General features: G+C 38.5%; 1 protein-coding gene across 7 annotated transcripts in view; it reads left to right on the top strand.

The window, feature by feature from the left end:
- Positions 1-20,677, top strand: part of NRG3 (neuregulin 3) — a 1,008,158-nt gene extending 987,481 nt beyond the window's left edge. For 2 of the 7 annotated variants that reach the window (XM_044760110.2, XM_044760099.2), the window contains exons 7-10: positions 8,695-8,822; positions 12,697-12,870; positions 18,263-18,334; positions 18,578-20,677. In XM_044760110.2, coding sequence (XP_044616045.2) covers positions 8,695-8,822; positions 12,697-12,870; positions 18,263-18,334; positions 18,578-19,085 — 882 coding nt within the window. In that variant the 3' untranslated portion in view covers positions 19,086-20,677. The remainder of the gene's footprint in view (positions 1-8,694; positions 8,823-12,696; positions 12,871-18,262; positions 18,335-18,577) is intronic. The other 5 variants (XM_044760121.2, XM_044760117.2, XM_044760104.2 and 2 more) reach the window with 4 other exon arrangements.
- The last annotated feature ends 1,390 nt before the right edge of the window (positions 20,678-22,067 follow it).

Raw genomic sequence — 22,067 nt, 5'->3', positions numbered from 1 at the left:
TCCCAAATGTCAACAAGAGTGGGGAGGAAGTCCGGCATCCAAGCTCAAGTTGCAAAATGTGTCCATTAGGAAATTCTGAACAGCTAGCACAGGGATTCTAGCATCAATATTCCCACTGCAGGCTTTTACTTCTACCACGTGGAGTGGTGACAGGTCTTCCAGATACACTACAATCCATATCAGGCAAATCTGTCTTTATTTTATCTTGCAGCCCAGGTTAATTACTTGAAAATTCTTTGCAAATTGCAGTGTTTAACAAATGAATTGTCTGTGGCTGGCATTCCCTCAAATTCATTAAAGATTCATGGGGAAAGATTTCACTGTACAGTCATGTAACAAGATGTGAAACATATTATCCAGTGAAGCCATACCCTGGAAACACCTGCCTCGGAGGCTGCAGAACTAGACCTGGCAGTGCCTTAGAAGCATCTAGCCCTTACCATCACCCACAAATGAAGCATTTGTGCCTCAAAGAGATGAACTAGCCTTCTTTTCTGTGTCCCGAGTGAGAAAGAGCTGGGGCTAGAATTATAACCTCCAGAGCAGTCAAGAGAGTGAAACTTCTCAGCCTGGATCAGGGATCAGAAAGAGAAGTCATCGAAACGGAGAGGAACCATTCTTTCTTAGAATCAAGAGGAAATGTACATAATTGAAAAGTAAGGGAACAAAATTATATACCCCTTTCCATCCTTTTTTTAATAACCATCTTAGGAAAGATAGGTTTATGGGGGTAACATTCACTGAGAAAGAATTGGAAGATAATATTTGCGTGCTAAAGGAGAATAATAAGAATTTAATGCCTAATATGAGTTTGATAATTGATAGAGTGGCATTCATTTATACAGAAATGCCTATTGAAGACTTCTGTATGTTGGGCACTGCATGAAATGCTTAAAAAATACAAACAGAAGAGATGTATCTTGACCCCAAGGAGCTCACAGGCTAGTAGTAGAAATAAATATGTAAGCACATACTTTTTTTATAATGTAGATATATTAAGTCAAAGTGCTATCAGAGAAAGGAAAAAAGACATCTAAAATTGTCTGGGTAGGGGCCTGGCCCCATGGCCTAGTGGTTAAGTTCAGCGTGCTCCACTTTGATGGCCCATGTTCAGTTCCCAGGCGTGGACCTACACCACTTGTCGGTGGCCACGCTGTGGCAGCAACCCACATACAAAATAGAGGAAGATTGGTATAGACGTGAGCTCAGGGACAATCTTCCTCAAGCAAAAAGAGGAAGATTGGCAACAGATGTTAGCTCAGGGCTAATCTTCCTCACCAAAAAAAAAAAAAAAAAAGGACCAAGTCCCTACTTTTAAGGAACTTACTCATTACTGTAGGTGATAGATAGTAAGCAAATAATCCCACAAACAGGCGTGGAATGATCTCTGTGACAAGGCCTACAGCCAACAGTGAACATGCTTTTAGAGCTTGTACAAGGCAGGTCTTGGAGTTAACCTGACAATAAGAGGGGTGAAGAGCTCTCTGAGAAGAGAGAATAAATCATAAGCACTCCGTGCCACTGGCTGAAGGGGCACCTGAGTGTGGTGGGGTGGCAGGTGATAGGGGATGGAGTGGAGGGGAGTGCTTGCTGTGCCCAGTGTCTGGAAAGGCTGTCTAGCTATTTTATCTCACTTCAGCAGAAATGTGCTAAAGTTTGACTACAATAGTTATAATTCTTCCTGCTCTGGTACATGGTGCAAAAATTCTCAAAATAGCAGCACTGGTCAAGTTGCTTTTGATTACTTGCTTTAGAGATCCATAAGAAATCACGCCCAAAACACATCATAACTGCTCACTTTCACCATCCTCTGGGCTCATACATCAGACTTGCAGTAAAGAACTTTTCAACACTGACATAGGTGAGCTGGGAGCAACACAGAGAGACAGACATTTAAAACCACTTAAAAATATCTTCCCTCTTGCCTTTCTTGCCTGGGTTCCAGACCGGGTGATTATCAGCTCTGACAACATTCTTTCCAACACAGACACTGTTTTCATTTAACCTTCTGACTCCCGCTGCGTGCATGTGGCGGACCTGGAAACAATGTTGTTGTTCTGCTTACAACATGCGCCTGCTTGTTTGATGGATATATTGATCTCAGTGCACCCCCAACAATGTGTTAGGAGCGAAGCAGGTGACGGCCAACAACAATGCACGTCCTCAGCTCCCCGGGAGCACCTCCACAAGACGGTCTTCCAGGGAAGCCAGCTGTCATGGATGAGTGCCCCCCATGGCATGACAGCGTTGAGCAAGGCCTGTGTGGGTATTTAAAATGAAAGTGCTTCAGCTCATGCTGAAATGACCGGTCAATGAGTGGACTATGGCATCTCCTTATTCAATTTTAAAGGGACATGTTGTACATTGTAGAAAAGGAGGTCTTAATGAAACATGTACGCACACAAAAACTCAAAACCTGTGAAAGTGCAAGGAAAGAATGTGTGATCAATTGCCAGACTTTGTAACATGGTAGAGAAACGTGAATGGGGAAGGCCTGGTGGACAGAGGCCTGAGCACTGAAACTTGACTGCAGATATAATCCGATGGCTAAAATTGTGCTAACGCTAACTTCTCCCAAGCATGGAACTGCATGAATTTTGGAAGGAACCATATTAAATGCTTTCAGTGTAAAGCATAAAATATCCAAAGGCTGTGATCCTGGTCAGTTAAGCGACCTTCAAGGAAGATTGGTGCAGACTGACTATTTTGGAGATTAAACTCAATGGTTATGCATATTGAGGGCCTACAGCTGAGCTGCTCAGAAAACTGAAGGGAGGCAGAATTCTAAAGTCTCTAAATTCTAATTAATTGTAATTAATTAATTCTAAGTCTCTAAAGGCTTTTTTTTGGTGTGTATCTTTTGCTTTTTAAAATATCTTTTTTTTTAAGTACACTTTGTTTTTTAGGACAGTTTTAGATTTATAGAAAAGTTGCAAGGATAGTACAGAGCGTTCCCGTATATGTTGTGCTTAGTTTCACCTATATTAACAGTACAATAATATGGTACATTTGTTGCAATGAATGAAACCATATTGATGCACTGTTATTAGCTAAAACCCATAATTTGTTCAAATTGACTTAGTTTTTACCTAATTGCTTCCTCCATCCCAAGATCTCCTCCCAGGACACCTCATGGCATTTAGTTGTCCTGTCTCTGTAGGTTCCTCTTGGCTGCCAAAGTTTGTGAGATTTTTCCTTGTTTTAACAGCCTCGACAGCTTTTAGGAGGACTGCTCAAGTATTTTGTAGGATGCTCCTCTGTTGGAAGTGGCTTGATGTTTTTCTTATGATGAGGCTGGGGTTAAGGGCTTTGGGGAGAAAGACCACAGAGGTAAAGCGCCACTTTCATCACATCCTTCTCCTAAGTGCCCACTATCGATGTGATTTCTCGCTGTTGATGACCACTCTTGTCGTCCATCTGAGGGAGGGTTTGTCAGGCTGTTCTGTGGTGATGGTACTCTTTTCCCTGCTCCCTTTCTACGGAGTTCCCTTTGGAAGGAAGTGACTATGTATAGGCCACACTTAAGGTGTGGGAGTTATGGTCCCCCTTTGTGAGGGCGGAGCATCTACCTAAGTTATTTGGAATCCTCCTGCAAAGGGTTTGTCTCTTCTTCCTCATTTACTTATTTATTCCGTCATTTATTTATAAGAGTATGAACTCATGGGTACTTTTTTTAATGCTTTGAGTTACATCCAACAGTTAAATACTATTTTATTTATTTTATGATTACATTTTCTCAGCTTTGGCCATTAGTAGCTCTTTCAGTTTGTCCCTGTGTCAATTTGACATAATTCATCAGTTCAGTATGGGGTTTTTGTTGAGCATGTCCTTGCTTCTAGGTGTTCTCAACAGACAGATCAAAGATATATATACATATATATATATACACACATATACATAAAATGCATAATCACATATATAATATATATTTATTATATACATTTATATATACACATTATATAATATACAAATAAATATATATTTTAATATATTATAATCCATAATATATAATGCAAGAGACATATATGCAATTATATAATTATATTTATATATCATATATAAATATATCACAAATATTTTATTTATTATTACATTTATTATTATTATCTGCTGAGGGGCCTAGAAGCAAGGAGATAGGGCTTATGTGCAGTACTTTTTGCCTTTACTTTTACAGATTGCATTCATTTCCACAGTTTCTGAGGACAGCGCTGCCCCCACCCCACCTCCCACTGATGGTCTTTCACACATTTGCAATACAGTCAGTTTCCCTCGTCAGTTTACATTCCTGGGATCTCCAGACCTCCTAAATGATACTTATTTTGCTAGTAGATAGATTTCTTTACTAGATGTGGGGCTATTAAGTTTACCTATTCCCCCTTGTGTGAATTTTGGTAATCTGTTTCTTTTCAAGAAATTGGTCTCTTTCAACTGATTTCTCAACTTGGAGGGCATAGAGTTATTCACAGTGTTCTTTTATTAACCTATTTGTGTCCATGGGAAAGTAGTGATGGACTCTCTCTTTCACTTCTATTATTGGTAATTTTCTCTCTTTTTTTTTTCCACGTTAGCCTGACTAGAGATTTATCAACATTATTGATCATCTCAGAGAATCTCCTTTGCTTCTATTGATTTGCTCTATTCTTTTTCTGTTTCCAATTTTGTTAATTCCTAACTGTTATTATTTCTCTTCTGCTTGCTCTACTCTTTTTTCTAGTTTCCTAAGGTGGAAAGTCAGATTATTGATTTTAGATATTTCTTGTTTTCAAATATAAGAATTTAATGTTGTAAATTTACCTCTAGTCACTGCTTTCATTACCTCCCACAAATTTTGACACGTTGTATTTTTAATTTTCATTTAATTAAAATATTCTAAAATTTTTCATGAGACTTTCTCTTTGAACTTTCTGTTGTTTACAGGAGTGTTGTTTAATCTCCAAATAGTTTTGGATTTTTCAACTATCTATTGTTGATTTCTAGTTTAATTTCAAGGTGGTCTGAGAATACACTTTGTATGATTTCTTTTTTTTTTAGTTTCTTAAAAAGTGTTATATGGTCAAGAATATGATTTATTTTGATGAATGTTCCATGTGAGCTCAAGGAGAATGTGTAGTCTGCTGTTTTGGAAGCAGTATTTTATAAATCTCAATTAGATCCAGTTGTTTGGGAGTGCCCTTCAGATCAACTATATCCTTAATAATTTTCTGCCTGCTGGATCTGTCAATTACTGATGGACAGGCATTGAAGTCTTCAAGTATAATGGTGGATTTGTCTGTTTCTCCTTTCAGTTCTACCAGTTTTTGCCTTATATATTTTTATAATCAGTTGTCAAGTGCCTATATGTTAAGAACTGTTTTATCTTCTTGGAAAATTGGTCCCTTTATCATTAGGTAAATGACATTTCTTTTATCCTACTTTATCCCTAATACTTTTCCTCGTTCTGAAGTCTGCTTTGTTTGCAATTAATATACCTACTCCAGCTTTTCTTTGATCAGTGCTAGCATGATATATCTTTCTCCACTCTTACATTTATCCTATCTGTATCTTTATATTTAAAGTGGGTTTCTTGTAGACAATATATACTTGGATTTTGTTTTTTCATCCGTGAGGACAAGCTCTGTATTTTTATTGGTGTATTTATACCTTGTATATTTAAAATGGTTATTGGTATAGTTCAATTAATATTTGTCATATTTGTAAGTGTTTTCTATTCTTTGCACTTGTTCTTTCTTTCTTTCTTTTTTTTTTTTTTTTTTTGTTCTGGTGTAGATAAGCTGATCTTGACTATGATTTTCTGTATTCATTTGTCCCTCCAGATGTCAGAGTGGTGCTTTGCCCTACAACCTCAATTATCTGATGGATATAAGAATAGTTATTGATTTTCAGTTCAGCTTTTTTCTTGTTATAAGGACAAGAATGATGACCTCCAAGCTCTTTACTTGTCAGAACTGAAAACTAGAAGCTATTTCTAACTTCATCTGAACCAACAAGTATAGCATATTAGTTTGAAGGATTGACAAAGTATTGGACTTTTTTTAGTGTTTCCACATGTGTCAACCAAATCTGGATAGGTATAGTAACAATTTAAACCTGAATCTCAGGTTAAATGCAGCCACTGAAATAAAAACAATTCTCATAAAAGCTGTGAGAGAAGGAAAACGATCTAAAATAATAAATTTTAGGAACAAATTTATGTTGATGGACCAAAATCATATAATTGAAATCAACTGTAGAGCAACAGTCTAAGAATTGGAAAGAAAAGATTTAGAACACAATATCTATTATAAATGCTAGGAATGAGAAGAACAAGTAAGAGGTGGATTGTATTCAAAACTTTTATCCAGGATGTTGAACAAGAGCCGCTAGCATCGGAATCCAAGTCTCATTCAAGGCAGAGACTCTGAACTAACCACCCAAAAGCTGAATTAGGCTTTTTGACACACGTTGTTTAAAAAAAAAATGAATGAGTTGTTGACTTTTAACGATCCGATGATTTCTCTAGAAAATTCAGATGCTCCAGAAACACTTGTCTGATGTTGCCCCTGAAAGCCCTCTGAGGGAGCAAAGCAGAGGCTTACCTCCTCCGTTGTGACACAGACGTCCCCAGATCATCTCACTTGTCTCTGTAGCTGAGCCTTCCAGGCGTCTTAGTTCATCTTTTGAAAGAATTTATTAGAAGTTGGAGGAGGAAAAAAAAAAAACCCAATAGATCTTTTATAGAACCCCAAGTCAGATAGAAATTCAGGACATTGCTTACATTTCAGTAACATGTCCGTTCAATTCACTTTTTCCATGGATGGTTTGTAATAAACAACTTTAATTAGTCAATAAAGAAGCACCTATGAAGGTATTTCCATCTTTCTTTGGATCTTTGTAATTTTGGATTGTTGAAAACCACCACCTTTTCCAAATTATCTCCATATCTTCTTTTTGTTCTGTGTCAATTTACTCCCTTATGCGAGAAGTCTGACCAGCTTCTGTACTGTACGTCCATTTTGTAGAATTCGGATTCTGATTCAAGACATGGTCATTACTGCCACTATGTGGTTTCTTTGGGAAGTACTTAAAAAGAAAACATTTAGTTAGAGACTTTGAACTTAAGGTTACATAACCTTGACATTTTCCCCTAGTCTCCATAGACCATACCCACTGGTATATTCTTCCCCAAGGATAATACCTAAATAATAGTTTGTTTTACCTCTTTTTTTCACCTACATCTTGCTTGGTTGTGTGGGAAACACATACATGAACACACATAAACACATGTACACAGAAATATATATGTCTATGTACGCATGTAAAATCTATATATGTGTATATATATACACACAAAGCTAAATACATATATATATACACACATATATGCACTTAAAGTGCACATATGTTTACTGCATTTTCCTTACTTACACAAATAGATTCATATTATGAATACCTTTTTGTACCTTGATTTTATTCTTTGCAGTGGCTGTCCATTTGTGGACATTTCTATTGTTTCCAATTGTTTTTCTTTTGTGTTTGTTCTCTGTTCTGTTATTAAAAACTGTACCTCTGACGTACTCTGGCAATTACATCATTTTGAACTTTTTCAGTTGTATTAATGACGGAAATTCTTAGAAGTGGTATTCTGGATCAAAAAGTATGTATATTTAACATTTTGGAACATATTGCCAATTGTATCCAACAAGTAAGCACAAATTCTACTTTTTCTTGAATCTTTGCCTTTGTCTAATATTCTTGAAATTTAACTTTCTCTATTCTGACTTTCTTTCCTTGACAATGAATGCAGTTGCACACCTTCTCATATGTATATTGTATATGTCTTTACTTTTCTGTGAAATTCTTGTTCATACATTGTGTATCAATATCCAGATTTCAAAATCTCTCTAGTTTGGTTAGCGTTCTAAAAATATCATTTCTCAGAATAGTTTTCATCTGGAGTTTCTCAAAGAGAAACCTGCTACCCCTCACTGCCTGTTCAAGTGCCAAGTGTCCAGGCAGTGTCAAACTTGACAACTCGCTGGCTGGTTGAGATGCCACTGAAATTTCCTTTGGGAAAGTTTTCCTTAATGTGTCATCTCTATAGGTTTTTCTTAGGCTCCTGGGCCCTATGAGATACCATAGCCAACAGTGAAACCAAGAGTTAATGACCATAAAGTGTGAAATGCTCACAAATTTCTCTTGTTAGGCATGGTAATTACCCGGAAACAGGCTGAAAGAGTGGAACAGTGGAAAGTGGCAGGTAGATACTCTGAATCAATTTTGTCCATGATTCTGAGAATGTTCCCATTCACTCAGCATCTATTGAATCCCTATTATTAGTAGTCTAGCTACTAATTGTTTTATTTTATTTTTTTGTAAAAGTTACATTAAATAAAACAGACTCTTGTGTTTTTGGCTGTTAGGCATGATGTTCCGTGGGTGTAGATTAAAATGAGAAGACAGACTCAGGATTCTAAGGTGATGAGCCATCTTAAATGGACCTTATCTAATCACAGACAGTTATCGGGGAAGGGGAGAGAGCACACACAGCGTGCAAGAAATGGGATGCACATGATGTCTCTATCGTTCTCCTGATGAGGTGCCAGTGGAAAAGTTACTGGCAAGTTTCAATAACTTCAATACCTAGCTATAGTGTATTATAGGCCCTCCTCTCATACCTGATCTCCAGCTCAACTCTGTGCATGTGATTTCCCACAGTATTCAAAGGCGGAAAGGCATCCTGTGACTGCACTGGAGAAAATGATGGAGTCAAGTTTTGCCGGCCCCCAGTCCTTCCCAGAGGTCCCTTCTCCTGACAGAGGAAGCCAATCTGTCAAACACCACAGGTACAGGTAGCTAATCAGGGTGGGGATGCGTGCATTCACACTGTGTATAATGCTGGACAACACGTGACAAGCGCTTGCAACATTATTCCAGAGAGATGACTGTTCTTGCTTCTCCTGTAGTTCCTCATGCAGTGGATGCTCAACAGCTCACAGCAGGTAAACCAAAGATACCCACAGGCAGCAGTGCCCCTACAAGAAGGTTAAAGGAACTATTTTCAACACCCGTCAAAGCTGCAGACACAGACCAGTGACTGAAACTATTGCATTCTGGAAAACTATTAAAACATGGTTTTTCCTAGCCTGCCATATCACTGTCTGCAAATTTAATGACCACTTCTTCCCTAGGCAGCTGATGTGACGTGCTCCAGGTCTTTCAACACAGATCTCACACAAAGAAAACTTTGCATGAGGAAGAAGCCTGGAAAATCTTTTCCTTGGGTCTATATGATCTTCTATTATCAAGAATAGATAATATGGCGCTCTTGTACAAGCTGACCATAGAAATTGGCTCTTTTTGGGGAGAAAGCCAAAAATAAAGTTATCTTATAAATTTCATCACATTCTGAGGGTGAACAAGCTCTTCTGCATCTTCTAGTCAAATTCTGTGTTTTGTACATAAGGAATCTAGAACGCCAAAAATTCAAGGTTTTTTCCTAAACCAAGTGCCAAAGTTTGGGACTAATGCTAGAACAGACATTATGTTTATGTATATCTGTCTTTGTGGAAGTTGTCTAAACATTTCAGCTTCCTTTTCTAAGTGAGAAGTACAGTATTTTAAAATTAAAGAAGAATATATGGAAGGATTAAATTTTTTTAAAGTAACAAGTAAAAAATAACCATTGTCCCCAGCAATGAAAGACAAATGTTGTTGACCCTTGGTTTTCATGTATCTAGACAATGTTTTAAAAACCATCACGACAGAAATGTGTAATATACAAAGAAACCGTGTTCTCCTTCACCTCTCAATGAGTCCCTAAAAAAGGATTTTGTTGATGCTGGCCACATTTTCTATGAGGTTTTCAGTCACTCTCGATACTATTCCTCAGTACTTGACAATGATTTTTATTCTCATTCTGCCTGACTCGAGACTGAGATACTAAGGGTTTGCTAAGTTTTTTTAAAAAAAATAGTTTAAATATTTACAGCTCCGGATTGAAATATGTTTGACTATTGGATAATTGCTTTAGTTATTAACCACAAGTTTTGGGTTATATCAATTGAGGTTTTTACATATATTTCCCTGTGAAATGAGCATTTCAGTTCACTGGACCTAATGGAAGTTCTTTAATTAGGGAAATAAGTCCAAAATTACCAGCCCTTTAGAAGATGGATATTTCTTCCAGAACAATATTTTCCCCTGCTGATTATAACATATGTTAAACTAGTATTCTATCCAGTCAAGTGAAATAATTAAGGATAATATTATTCTAGTACTATATTATGTCATAAACGTTTTAAAGCTGAGATAAAAAAGAATTACAGCTTCTAATGTATTTGAGCTGCAAATAGCCACCCCTACTCCTTGTTGAGACATGCCCTCCTAAACTGGCTTCTGCTGTGGTTTCTAGCCGTCACTTTGCAGATTAAATAAGGAAGTCTTTAGGAGACCTTTCTCTGTGTTTGGTTCAATGACATTGCAGTATTTGTTGACATACCTTGTGTCCTGATGGATAGGCAAGGGTTGATTTATAAAGTGCTTTTAGAACTTTGTAAATTATAGTTTAATATATCATAGCTTTTGTTTTGTAAAACATGCAGTAGAGTTAAATGTTTTCGTGATTGATAACCTGGTCACTGATTTATGTGGCCTGCAAACTGCTCCATAACTTCCTGAATGCCACTGAGTGAGAAGGCTGGAAGAGTTGATTGATCAATAGGTGGAGAGCTGTTTTTTAAGACGGGCCACCAGTTCATACCTTTAGACTTTGTGGTTGTGACAGTTTGGCTAGCTGTGAGTAATCAATTTCTTTTTGCACACTGCAAATAGAAGGAGCAGGAGGGGCAGGTGCTGGTACTTCTGCCCCCTCTCTCCCTGCTTAGTTGCCTCAGCTATGTCCCTCTTCCTGGGGCCACAGTGCCTGCCAGGTGGTCTTCTCCTTGTAACCCCTTTCTCTCTCCATTCTGGTAACTGCTCCCTCCCCTTGCCCCTTTAGTTACAGGCACAGGAACGCCTTCCTTTTGTCACTAGCCCTGATGCATGGTAGTATCCTGTATTGCTTTTATTTTTTCTTCAAATACTGAACACACTTTTTTAAATAGCAAAATCTCCCCAAATGAGCCAATTTAGAGTGCCATCTATTTCCCTCCAGGACTCTGACAAGTACAAGTACTTCCCCCAGTGTCGTGCTGCTAGTAACATACAGACTGGACATGCACACCCAGATGCTACTAACTCCAGCACCCAAGCCTGAGTACCCCGCAGACTCCATAATTGCCACTGGTTGCTATAGACAGAAGCTGGAAGGAAGGGAAACGCATGAGCTCCTTAAACTTGTGGACTTAGCGACCTAATTAGAGGACCCTTGTTGTCAGGCCTTTTAAGGCTCAATATACAAGAAATACTGTGATAAAGAATGAAACTATAATAGTGTTGCCAGGTATGATCTAGTCTTTGCACTAACTTAGGAAGTTAATGTTGGCTTGATGAATATGAAATTTGATCCATTATGTCGCCCAAACCAGGAGAGTGGCTACTAACACTCAAATGTCAGATTCTCAAACTCTAACTTTAAATAGTATAAGCTTTGTATTTATTAAGTAGAAATAACAGTAATACTGGTGGGAGCAGAGTTCCAGAGCTCCAAATAATATAGTGATTTGGGGTAAAATTCCTTTGGGGGACTGATCCCTTTAGAACTTGATGGGTTTATTGAAATTTTGAAAAGGTTTTTTTCATCTTCTTCTATATGGTTTTACTGATACTTTCAGAGTGAAATGAGAAGGCAGTACAAAATTCTAAGTTCACTTATTGTCTGAACACTGCAAAAGCAGTTTGACCACATAAACTGACATCTCATGGAGTGTCTACACAGGAACAAAGTTCTTACCATTTCATGTGGTAGTAGAGGGAATTCAGTGGGGTGGAGATGGAAATGGATATGGAATAGGTAATGAGACAAATTAGCAATTGATTTTTATAGAGAGGCTGTTCTTTTGTGTAACACTGTCTCTGTAGGGATCTCACCTAGTGTATGTTTTACTGATGTCTTTTGCCCTTTGATGGAATCTAAAAATCATATGGTTATTCGGGTATTTGGTTTTATGAGTCAAAATGAAATATATAATCAGATTTTTATTAAAAGCCAGCTCAAAAGAAAAATAATTGAGTTTCTCAAGATTGACGAAAATTTGAGGTAGTCAACTCGGAACTTAACACGTATGTTAAGGGGTGAATGCCAATTAAAATAAAGTTTGTTTATTCTACCACTAACACAAGTGAAATTTTCCCTGTAACCTCCTAAAGACCAAATTCCTGTGTTTAGTTCTTGTCAGTGTCTAATAGCAAAGCCATTTTATTTTTATTAGAGAGACAACTCCTACAGCTTAGATAGTGAGAGAGCACGTGAGTCAGGAGCTTGAGAATTCCTTAAGCCCACCTCTTATCTTTGGCTAGAAAGCTGCAATTATTTTAGTCCACTGTGCTCCGCACTGGGAAGCCAGAAATTCAGGGACTTCTCTTTGTCTCAGTCTCTCCAAGGGTAAAATGGATTTGACAGCTTCCAATGCCCTCCTGACAGATACACGACAGTCACCGATGCAGCCTGGCCTGGGACTTTGAGGATCTGGGTGCAAATTCAGTGTTTCAGAAGTCTGAGCAGCCACTTGTGAGGTCTTTGCTATGGTCAACTTGTTTGTTGGTTTTCTTTCACCCCAGCAGGAGTCTCTCCTCTTGCTGCAGCCCAGGGCAAAGGAGTGGTATGCTCCATAGGAATGCCTTCAGGAGGACACCCCCCTCGCCCCGAAGCAGGCTGGGCGGAATCGTGGGACCAGCATATCAGCAACTTGAGGAATCAAGGATCCCAGACCAGGACACAATACCTTGCCAAGGGTAGGTCTTAAAAGCCATGCAATTTAGCGAGGGTGTCGTTAGTGCTATAGCTTTAAATTGAGATATTATGTTCCTTGGGGTTTTATCCACTGATTTCGTCATTAATTGGCTGTTCATGCTTGCTCCCATCTTTGTTGCACAAAGCTAAACTAACTCAAAAGAGGGTGCAATGGAAATAGATATTAGGGAAATGTTAGATGGAAAAGAAGTATAACACTAAGATGAAAGGTGTATAGATGTCTAGGCGCTATGTTATTATATAGTTGCTAAAACAACTGGGAATCTGTCTTTGATTAAAAAAAATAGGAGGACTAAAGTGTTCCTTTATCCTTAGGTTTGAAAAAAGTATTTAATTCTTTATCCTTAGGTTTGAAAAAAATTACATAATTATGGACAATACCTAGACAGTCACCTGTGACATATACATAGTATCTGCTTACATGGAGCAGTCTTGACTGTGTCAAGGTCAGCGTTGACAGCATATTGTCACCATACAATTTGCTGAACTCATGTATCTTGTTTCATTCGTGGTGTAGGGATGGAAAGACAGACCTCGGATACCGTGACTGCTGCCCACCTTGCAGTGAGAAAGGTGTCCTTTACCCTATGTCCACAGGGCTCGTGACATGGGGAGTGGAGTGTAGGATGGATTTAGCCATCGTTCATCTAATTGGCAGACACTGCTCAATCAAACATGGCAGCCCTTACATAAATTGACTGGGGTTCAAATCTCATCTTTGTCCCTTACTATTCGTGTAAATTTGAGAAAGTTTTAGCAGTTAAGCTTGAGTTTTCTCATCTATAAATTGAACAAAATAATACCAGCCTTCCAGAGGGCTGTTGGGCAGGTTTAATGAATATTACATGTGCAAAGAGTGTGTACCTGAAGCAGAGCCAGCAGAAAAGTTAGCACTGGTATTTATTCTCAAGGAAACTGTTATAGGATTATCATTGATTTCAAGAGCAACACAGTCAGGGTTTACTGCAGAAATTTCAGGATCCATGCCCTCTGTCAACTCAGCCAGGTTCTTACTGCATCTAGTTTGTTTGCTCTCTGGATAAGCCGGGCCGGGTTTCCATGCTGCTTTGGGCTGGGTATTTCTCCACACTGTCTGTATCCAGCTGAAGGCCAAGGCAGGCAGGAGGACCATCACAGACCTTTTTCCTTCCTTCTGGGCAACATATATATATATATATATATATATATATATATATATATATATACACGCAGTAATTCCCTGTCTGACAAAGCTCAGCAACAGATTTCTTAAGGAAGATCAGAAGATAGGAAATAAATAGCTTGTGGCTGGGCTTTGTAATTTTGAAGCAATTCCAAATGGACCGTAATATGTATTTGGTACAAATCTGGGGTGACATTTGCAAATTCAATTTAGCAGCCAAGTTGTCCAAAATGTGTAAGGCAAGTCAAAAAGCAATTTGCATTTCTCTTTGCCTTATATCTGGAAAAGGGGCTTGCATTTAGCCTATAATTATAATTAATCTTGTTTCATAATTACTTGTCTTCTTAAATCACTAATCATGTCTGTTCCTTAGGGATATGTATATAAATATATATATATTTTTTTTCCCTGGGGCGAACGTTAGAGTGAGAATGAGTGAGGTGAAATCGAGCTCAGAGATTTTGTGAGTAGAGAGAGAACCCAGCCCACGCTGTCTTTCTTTCTGTTGGGCACCATCATGGCTATCATTTCACATGTACCAGCAATAAGGATGCTTGGAGCCTGTGCCAGGCACAGTCTTGGATCATACACACAACGGGTCTGCAGGGGCTCAGAGATTCCCATGGCACCCTCAGACACTGGTTTGTCTTTTACCTCCTAGAAAACTTACACTTATTGTTTGCATGTTGGTGGCTTTATTTTGGTTCAGTCATCATTGGGTCTGGAATATTCTCTCCAGCTGGCCAGCCACGTGTGTTTTCCTGTGGGTGATATGCACCCGATGTTGATAAATGGCGACTCTAAGTATAAGTCACTGTGTGCTCAGCACAATGAATCTCAAGGAGCGATTTCATTCTCAGTCCTTGAAAACAGCGATTTTCCACTCCTGGGGGACTTACCGTCTCTCTGGACTGGAAATGGGATGGTAATAGAATTTCACAGCCAAAGGCTCTCCTCAAATCTGGCCCTAGCCTGGAGGGGGAGTAAATGAATTTGCAAGAGCCTTCAGCCATCTGTTGCTTATTTATCAAGCATGTGGGCGCTGTCTGCTAGTTAGGCTCCCAGAGTATGTGATTTGTCTTCTTGGCACTGACTTCAGCCCAGCTTGAACCCGGCACCTATCTTAGTGAAGCCTGAGGTGGAGAGGAGATTTTTCAGGAGCCTTTCCTTCTCGGTGCCTCAGGGATAATCATGGCAATGGTTTGCATGGTTTTGAACTGGCTTATGTCAGGCAAATCAGACTAATATATTCATATGCTAGACAGAAAGAAGTGGAATCACAAAAGTTAGCTTGCCACCTTCAAAGTAGAAGGTATCCAGAATATACCAATTATCTACCTCATTTAACTAGCAACTTTACAAACTTCGCATCACTTATTCCTCGGGAATTCTATGGATGAACACAGTAAGGATAGTAGAATTTAGATAGCTAGCCCAAGGTGAGCTATCCCTTATAAAAGAACTGAGATTGAATGCTGGCCTTTCTGACTAAATAAACCACTAAACCAGAAAAGAAATGTGAAGAAAATCATATTTATGGATGATGATGTGTAAATGGAATCTCTAATTGTACAGCTCCAGAGAAAAAAGTGGATTCCTTCGATTTAGTCAGTTCATTCTAATGCCGTATGCACCAGGAACCGAGTCTTGGAGTCTCTTGGGGAAACACAAATTCCTTGGCCTGACCCCTGAATTACTGGGAGTCAAACCAAGTGACTAATTGTCAGAATCTTTTTTCTTTAAAGGGTGCTTTGACTCACATAGTTACAGAGGAAATGCACCTGTGATTTCTTTGTTTCGGTATCAAAGGAAGGGCAGTCTGAGCTGGTATTTTACAGTCAATGAACGACAAGCTCATGGACCATACTTGGGAAAGAGTCATTGACTCTCAAGGGAAACAGACTCTGAGAGTCTTCTAATCCAGAATCACATCTAGAAATTTAGCTCTCACTTACACTTCTGGAGAGTAACGTTCATCTTCTACTCAAATACCAGTGCTAGGACACTCACAGCAACTCTGGGAAGGACATGAGGACTCCCAATGTGCTCTGGTTGAATAGCGAAGGTGTATTACTTCAACCAACCCTCAGAGCAATCCTCTGAGGTCAGCATTACTACCTGATTGTTTTCATTGATGAGGAAATTACACTGAGACTGCTATTTGTCTAAGATTCCAGAGCGTGCAATGGCCTTGGGACTTGAAATCATGTCTGACTCAAAACAAACTCAGATTTTCAGAGAGTTCTAATGGTATAAGGGCACCTTCATGTTATGGTAGCATTTCAGATTTCAGGTTTTGCCAGCTGTGCATCCCATATCTGGCTTGTGAGGTGACCCATAAATCACCACAATTCTTCTTTCTCATCCAAGTCCTTAATTCAGCACTTAGCCATGTTAGACTGCTCCAAGTTTGGCTTGAATTGTCTTTAGTTACTTCTTAGTCATGCCTCATCGTTGGCTTATTGAAGCTACAATTGACTAAATCCTCTAAGATATTTACATATTTATTCAACGTTCTTACAAATAACGTTTAGATCCAGGTATAAGAATTTGCACCTATTACCTTCACATTTCAACCTATTAGCTTCTACCCGATGATATACCCTCATGATATCTACATGAAATATGATTTTATCCTAATTGTATTTCTTGGCTCTATGTCATTGGTGAATCTGATAACAGACGTTCTATATCTTTGAACATTATTAATAGTGCTGACAGGATGGTGGTAAGAACAGAATACAAAAGCTTGAAATGTGCCCACTTTCTTCTTGTTGAGGTCGATTAATTGATTAGAAGCTTTAGGCTCAGATTTTCAGTCATATAACGCTAAAGGGAAAGGAGTAAGATCCTCCAGGAAATTTTCTTGTACGTGGCTATACAATTTGCACACGTAAAGCTTACACATTTCAAAAAAAAGTGTTCTGGTGCACCTTGGGACGCCCACTCATCTCTGGCTTTGATAGTAACAGTTAAAATAAGACAACTTGGGTTTCTCTTCTTCCTTTGCTGCTTACTAAAGGTACAATTTGGAGCAATTCGTTTGGGTAACCATTAGTCTCTTTATTCATCCATTACATGGTAATAATAATAAATAAACCACACAGTTTTTAAAAAAATTTAACGAGCTAATAAGAGATGAAAGTGCTTTTTAAAAGCACTGTGCAAATATTGGCTATTGTTATTATGTTTGAAATGGATATTAAAGGGTATGTAAAGGGAATCTTTACCCTGAAGATCTTTTCATGTATTCATTCATGCATTCCATCAAGATTTATTGATTCCCAACTCTGTACTATGCACAGTAAGGGAGAAGGGGGCTACAACAACCCCTCAATTTGTTCCCCATCTTTTCTCACTCTGGTGGATCATGTCTTTTTAATAAAGACTTGTGTTTAGTGTCCAACACATCTCATTGCAATTATTCTTTCCATGTATAAACATGATTTTTCTTTACGTTATAATGTAAAACAAGAGGAATGAGATGTATTATATGAAGGGCGGATATGTTTGGATTATGCTTAAATTATAATGTTTAATTTAACGTTTAAATTAAGGACAAATAACTGAGAAATAGAATAAAGAAATTGTCCAAGTCCCCAAACCATGTTTCTATGACTCTAGGATATGGCTGCCCAAGTTCTGGCCCTGGGAAGTTCAGAGGCACTGGAAAATTCACTAGTTCTGCACAGGCAAGAAGGGGGCTAACCAGACTCTAGCGTATTCAAATGACTTGGAATGGCACATTGGCATTCTTGACAAGCTAGGGCCATGTATCAATGAACTAACTTACTTGACTCTTGAAACCATGTGAGAAATGTTGCTAGATTGGTAGGGGCCCTATGGAACTCACTTCATGTGCGTCCCTGGGCAGACAGAGGAATTGTATGCCCCCCATGCCCATTTTCAGGCTCAGCAAGCTGGCAGTGAGGCAGTTCCTTCATAGCGGAGTGCCAACGGAACTTGGATTTGGTTTCCCTGGAGTCTGGGTGAAGCAGGAAAACTCAGGACCATAGTAACTTGATGCATAATATCCAGCTTTGTGATTGACTGCCCCCAACTAGGGTGGCCACAACAAGTCTACCAGACTAAACCAGGGCTAAGAGGGTGGTCAAGTTGATGGAGTGGAGTAATGCCATTGTGGGTTTCCTGTCTGTCACTATGGGAAGGCCACACTTACCTGCTCAATCCCCATTTACTTTGTATTCTAGGATAGAGGTGAGGAAGACTATATCCCACCTGCCTTTACAGCTGTGGTGTGTTGAAAGATCCCTGGACTTAAAGTAAGAAGATCTGGGTTTGAGTCTCAGTCTGTCACTTATTTTCTGTGTGACCTTGGGCAAGTCACTTCACCTATCTGAACTTCAGTTTACTTCTCTGTTTAACTGGGAACGTATTATCCGTCTCATGGGGTTGCTGTGAGAATTCAGTGAGATGGTGCATGTGGAAAGTGCTTTGTTGACTGATTATTGCTCAAAAGGAGGATAACAGAAAGCAGAATATGCAACTCTTTGTTTCTCTTTCAGGTACTCGTCCACTGGTTTAAAAACCCAACAAAACGCATCTATAAATATGCAACTGCCTTCAAGAGAGACAAACTCCTATTTTAATAGCTTGGATCAAAAGGACCTGATGGGATATTCATCCACTAGGGCCAGTTCCGTGCCCATCATCCCTTCGGTGGGCCTGGAGGAAACCTGCATGCAAATGCCAGGGATTTCTGAAGTCAAAAGCATCAAATGGTGCAAAAACTCTTACTCTGCGGATATTGTCAATGTGAGTATTCCAGTCAGCGATTGTCTTATAGCAGAACAACAAGAAGTAAAAATATTGCTAGAAACTGTCCAGGAGCAGATCCGAATTCTGACTGATGCCAGGAGGTCAGAAGACTATGAACTGGCCAGCGTAGAAACCGAGGACAGCGCAAGTGAAAACACAGCCTTTCTGCCCCTGAGCCCCATGGCCAAATCAGAACGAGAGGCACAATTTGTCTTAAGAAGTGAAATACAAAGAGACTGTGCATTGACCAAGTGACTTGAGTTGTAGGAATCTGTGCATTCTATGCTTTGCTCAACAGGAAAGAGAGGAAATTAAATACAAATTATTTATATGCATTAATTTAAGAGCATCTACTTAGAAGAAACCAAATAGTCTATCGCCCTCATATCATAGTGTTTTTTAACAAAATATTTTTTTAAATGGAAAGAAATGTTTCAGGAGGGATAAAGCTTACAACTAAAGCTTTTGGGTAGGATTCGGAATACAATTTCAGTTAGTCCCAACACTGTCCTCCTTGGCTCTTAGATGTGGGCGATACAGACCCTCAGCCCCAGAGTGCCAGTGTCTTCTTAAAAAAGCACTGGCAGTGACCCAGTTTCAAAGAGACGAGCTGTATCCTGAGGGCAGACGTGCCGATGTGCAGGTGGCCCTTACCATTTGGCTTGCCAGTCCCAACCCCTAAATTTCTATTCACTCGACAGCCTCATCATGGGTTATGTCATGTCAACAAATGTAGTGTTTTCTATTTAATTTTTGAAGAATGGCACAAAAACTTTGGAAGAAGAAGGAGAACAGGAGATAGAAGGAGTCACTGGGGGCAATCTTAGCTACTCTTATGTGCCAGCTTCCTCTGAAGTTTGAAGGCACAGAATCTCAGAGGGAAGTATGAAATTATTATAGAAAAAGAGAGAAAAAAAATCACAATGTCGTGTCACTAAAATCATGCTAATAGAAATGTTTTTCTTTGAGATCATTTAGGGGCTCTGAAGGGGCATTTCTCAGTGTGTGTGTGTGCGTGCGCGCCTGAGTGTGTGTGTGTGTGTGCGAGTGTGTGTGTGTGTGTGTGGGCTTGCTCAATGGAGCACTGGTATGTTGTATGCACATGTGTTCATTGTGTGTATGTGTGTGCATGTGTGTGCGTATCCAGCTTGCTAAAATTTGTTCTGAAACATCAGGGAATCTAGTATTCAGAAAAAAAATAAATGTTCCCTCTTAGATCTGTTCACTTTAAAATTTTCCATTAAGTATAATGTTCAGTTAGTAAGTTCTTCAATCAAGGTCACTTGCATGGTGGGGTCCTATAAACCTCTTGACAATGTCTAGACCATTTTCTGATGTGAATATTTTTTAGAGGAACAACTATTGGCTCATTATGATATAAGTATCTCAAGGTGAGGTGAGGATGTGTTTATTTTGAATCATGCATATTTAAGTTATTTACACAAGCCAATGATCAAATCGACAGTTACCCTTTGCTTTCTCGTCATCCTCATTAGTATTTATTTTGTAGCAAGTCTACTATGGGTGGAACAAGACATTGGCTTCTGTGGTTCATATGGAAAGAATAAATTGTTGAAATCATGAGCCCAGACTACTCAGTTCACAGGAAGCCCCCAAAAGAACAGTAAATTGTGTTGTATGTTCATTTGGAATAAAGCAATATTTTTACCACTGATAAGGTGAACTGAAACTTCTCCTGAAGATTTGTCTGTTTTCTTTACCCTTACTTTCATGGGGCATTCAAGGAAATTAGTGTTCACATAACCAGTCTTTTTCCAATTATTGGTGGTGTTGAGTTGTTATGTTTACACTGTTTTAAATAAAAAGGCACAGTATTTGAAAGTATATAAAAGATTTCTTTTACTGCAGTTTGGGAAAACCTTGGTTAAAATTTTCTCGTGGAGGATTCACATTCCATCAAAAGGGAATGTACCTGTTTTTGAATCAAATATTGAATATATACAATTCTTATTGGAAGTTAAGTTGTTTCTGTTGAAAATACATTGCAAATTGCTCCTTGAGAGCACTGTTTAATAACAGATATGATGCCATACAGGGAAAAGGAAGAACATTGTGTTCTTAACGACATTGTTTAGTGGAAATTCAAGGTTTCAAATGTTGAAAACACTTCGGTAGAAATGTGTTTTATATTTATCTAGAGATTTGTGGTGTTCATTAGTTGTCTCATTATGCTTTCATTGTTTTGAATATAGAGGTAATATTTTAGCCTCTTAAAGATTAGTATACATTTTTAATGTCTAGATTATCTAAGTTCTCTTTTAAAAATATTACCTGGGAAAATTTTAGAAGGATAGTCTTAATTAACAGGTATATAAAAACCCCATAAGTTGCACATCCAGTATGTTATTGTGTTGAAATTTATCATAATTATCAGACATTAACTGGAAGGCCTCACAAATCTGTTGAAGACCACCTTGTTCTTGGGTTTTTCATGAAAATTTTACCTGTTGCTCATCTAAAGGATTCATACAGGATTGACCTAATTGGGAGGTAATCTCCTCTGTGATTCAGTGCAGTTATTTTAATATATTATTTACTCTGAAAAGATTGAAGACTGTCAATCCAACTTAAGTCCTGATAAAACCCTTTTTTTTTTTTTTAAGGTAGAACCATATATTATGTGATTATAAACACTGCCGTGCACTCGGGCACCTCCACTGGCAATCTGATGTAAAGTTTAGAGAGTTACTTCCTAATTGATAGTCAAGACAACATCCTCCAAAAGAACAAATAGTAATGGTTACCTTCAGTGGTCCTTTGTCTTTTTATGGAGTAATAAGTTTTCCTGTGACAAAGGTCCAAGCTCAAAATGCACGTCTTTGGGCACCAGCTAACAAGTGCTGACCGTATTATGGCTTTCAAAGTCGACCTAATATGGCAAACACCTGGAGCCATCAGTCCCTTATCTTTCAAGCTCATGTGCCTATAGAAAAGTGTTTATTTCTACAAGACAACTTTGATTTTGCTTCACTTTTCCTGTCTTTGTTATGTGAGTAGATATTTGGAGATTTGTAATCAAGTGAGTTGCATATTCATTATTTACGAGAGAATGAATGTCATTCATTATTTTTTACTCTGAATCATTTTCCGATACATCTGTTTTTTATAAAGCTTTTGTTATTCTAATTTTGCCAGTGACTGCTATGGAATGCTCTTGTTCAAAATACACGACCAAATTTACGCCACTGAGAAAGAGTAGAAATGTAGAAATTATGT

This window comes from Equus asinus, chromosome 2, assembly GCF_041296235.1.
Source record: "Equus asinus isolate D_3611 breed Donkey chromosome 2, EquAss-T2T_v2, whole genome shotgun sequence".
NCBI lineage: Eukaryota > Metazoa > Chordata > Mammalia > Perissodactyla > Equidae > Equus > Equus asinus.
This window is presented reverse-complemented; position numbering and strand designations above follow the sequence as displayed.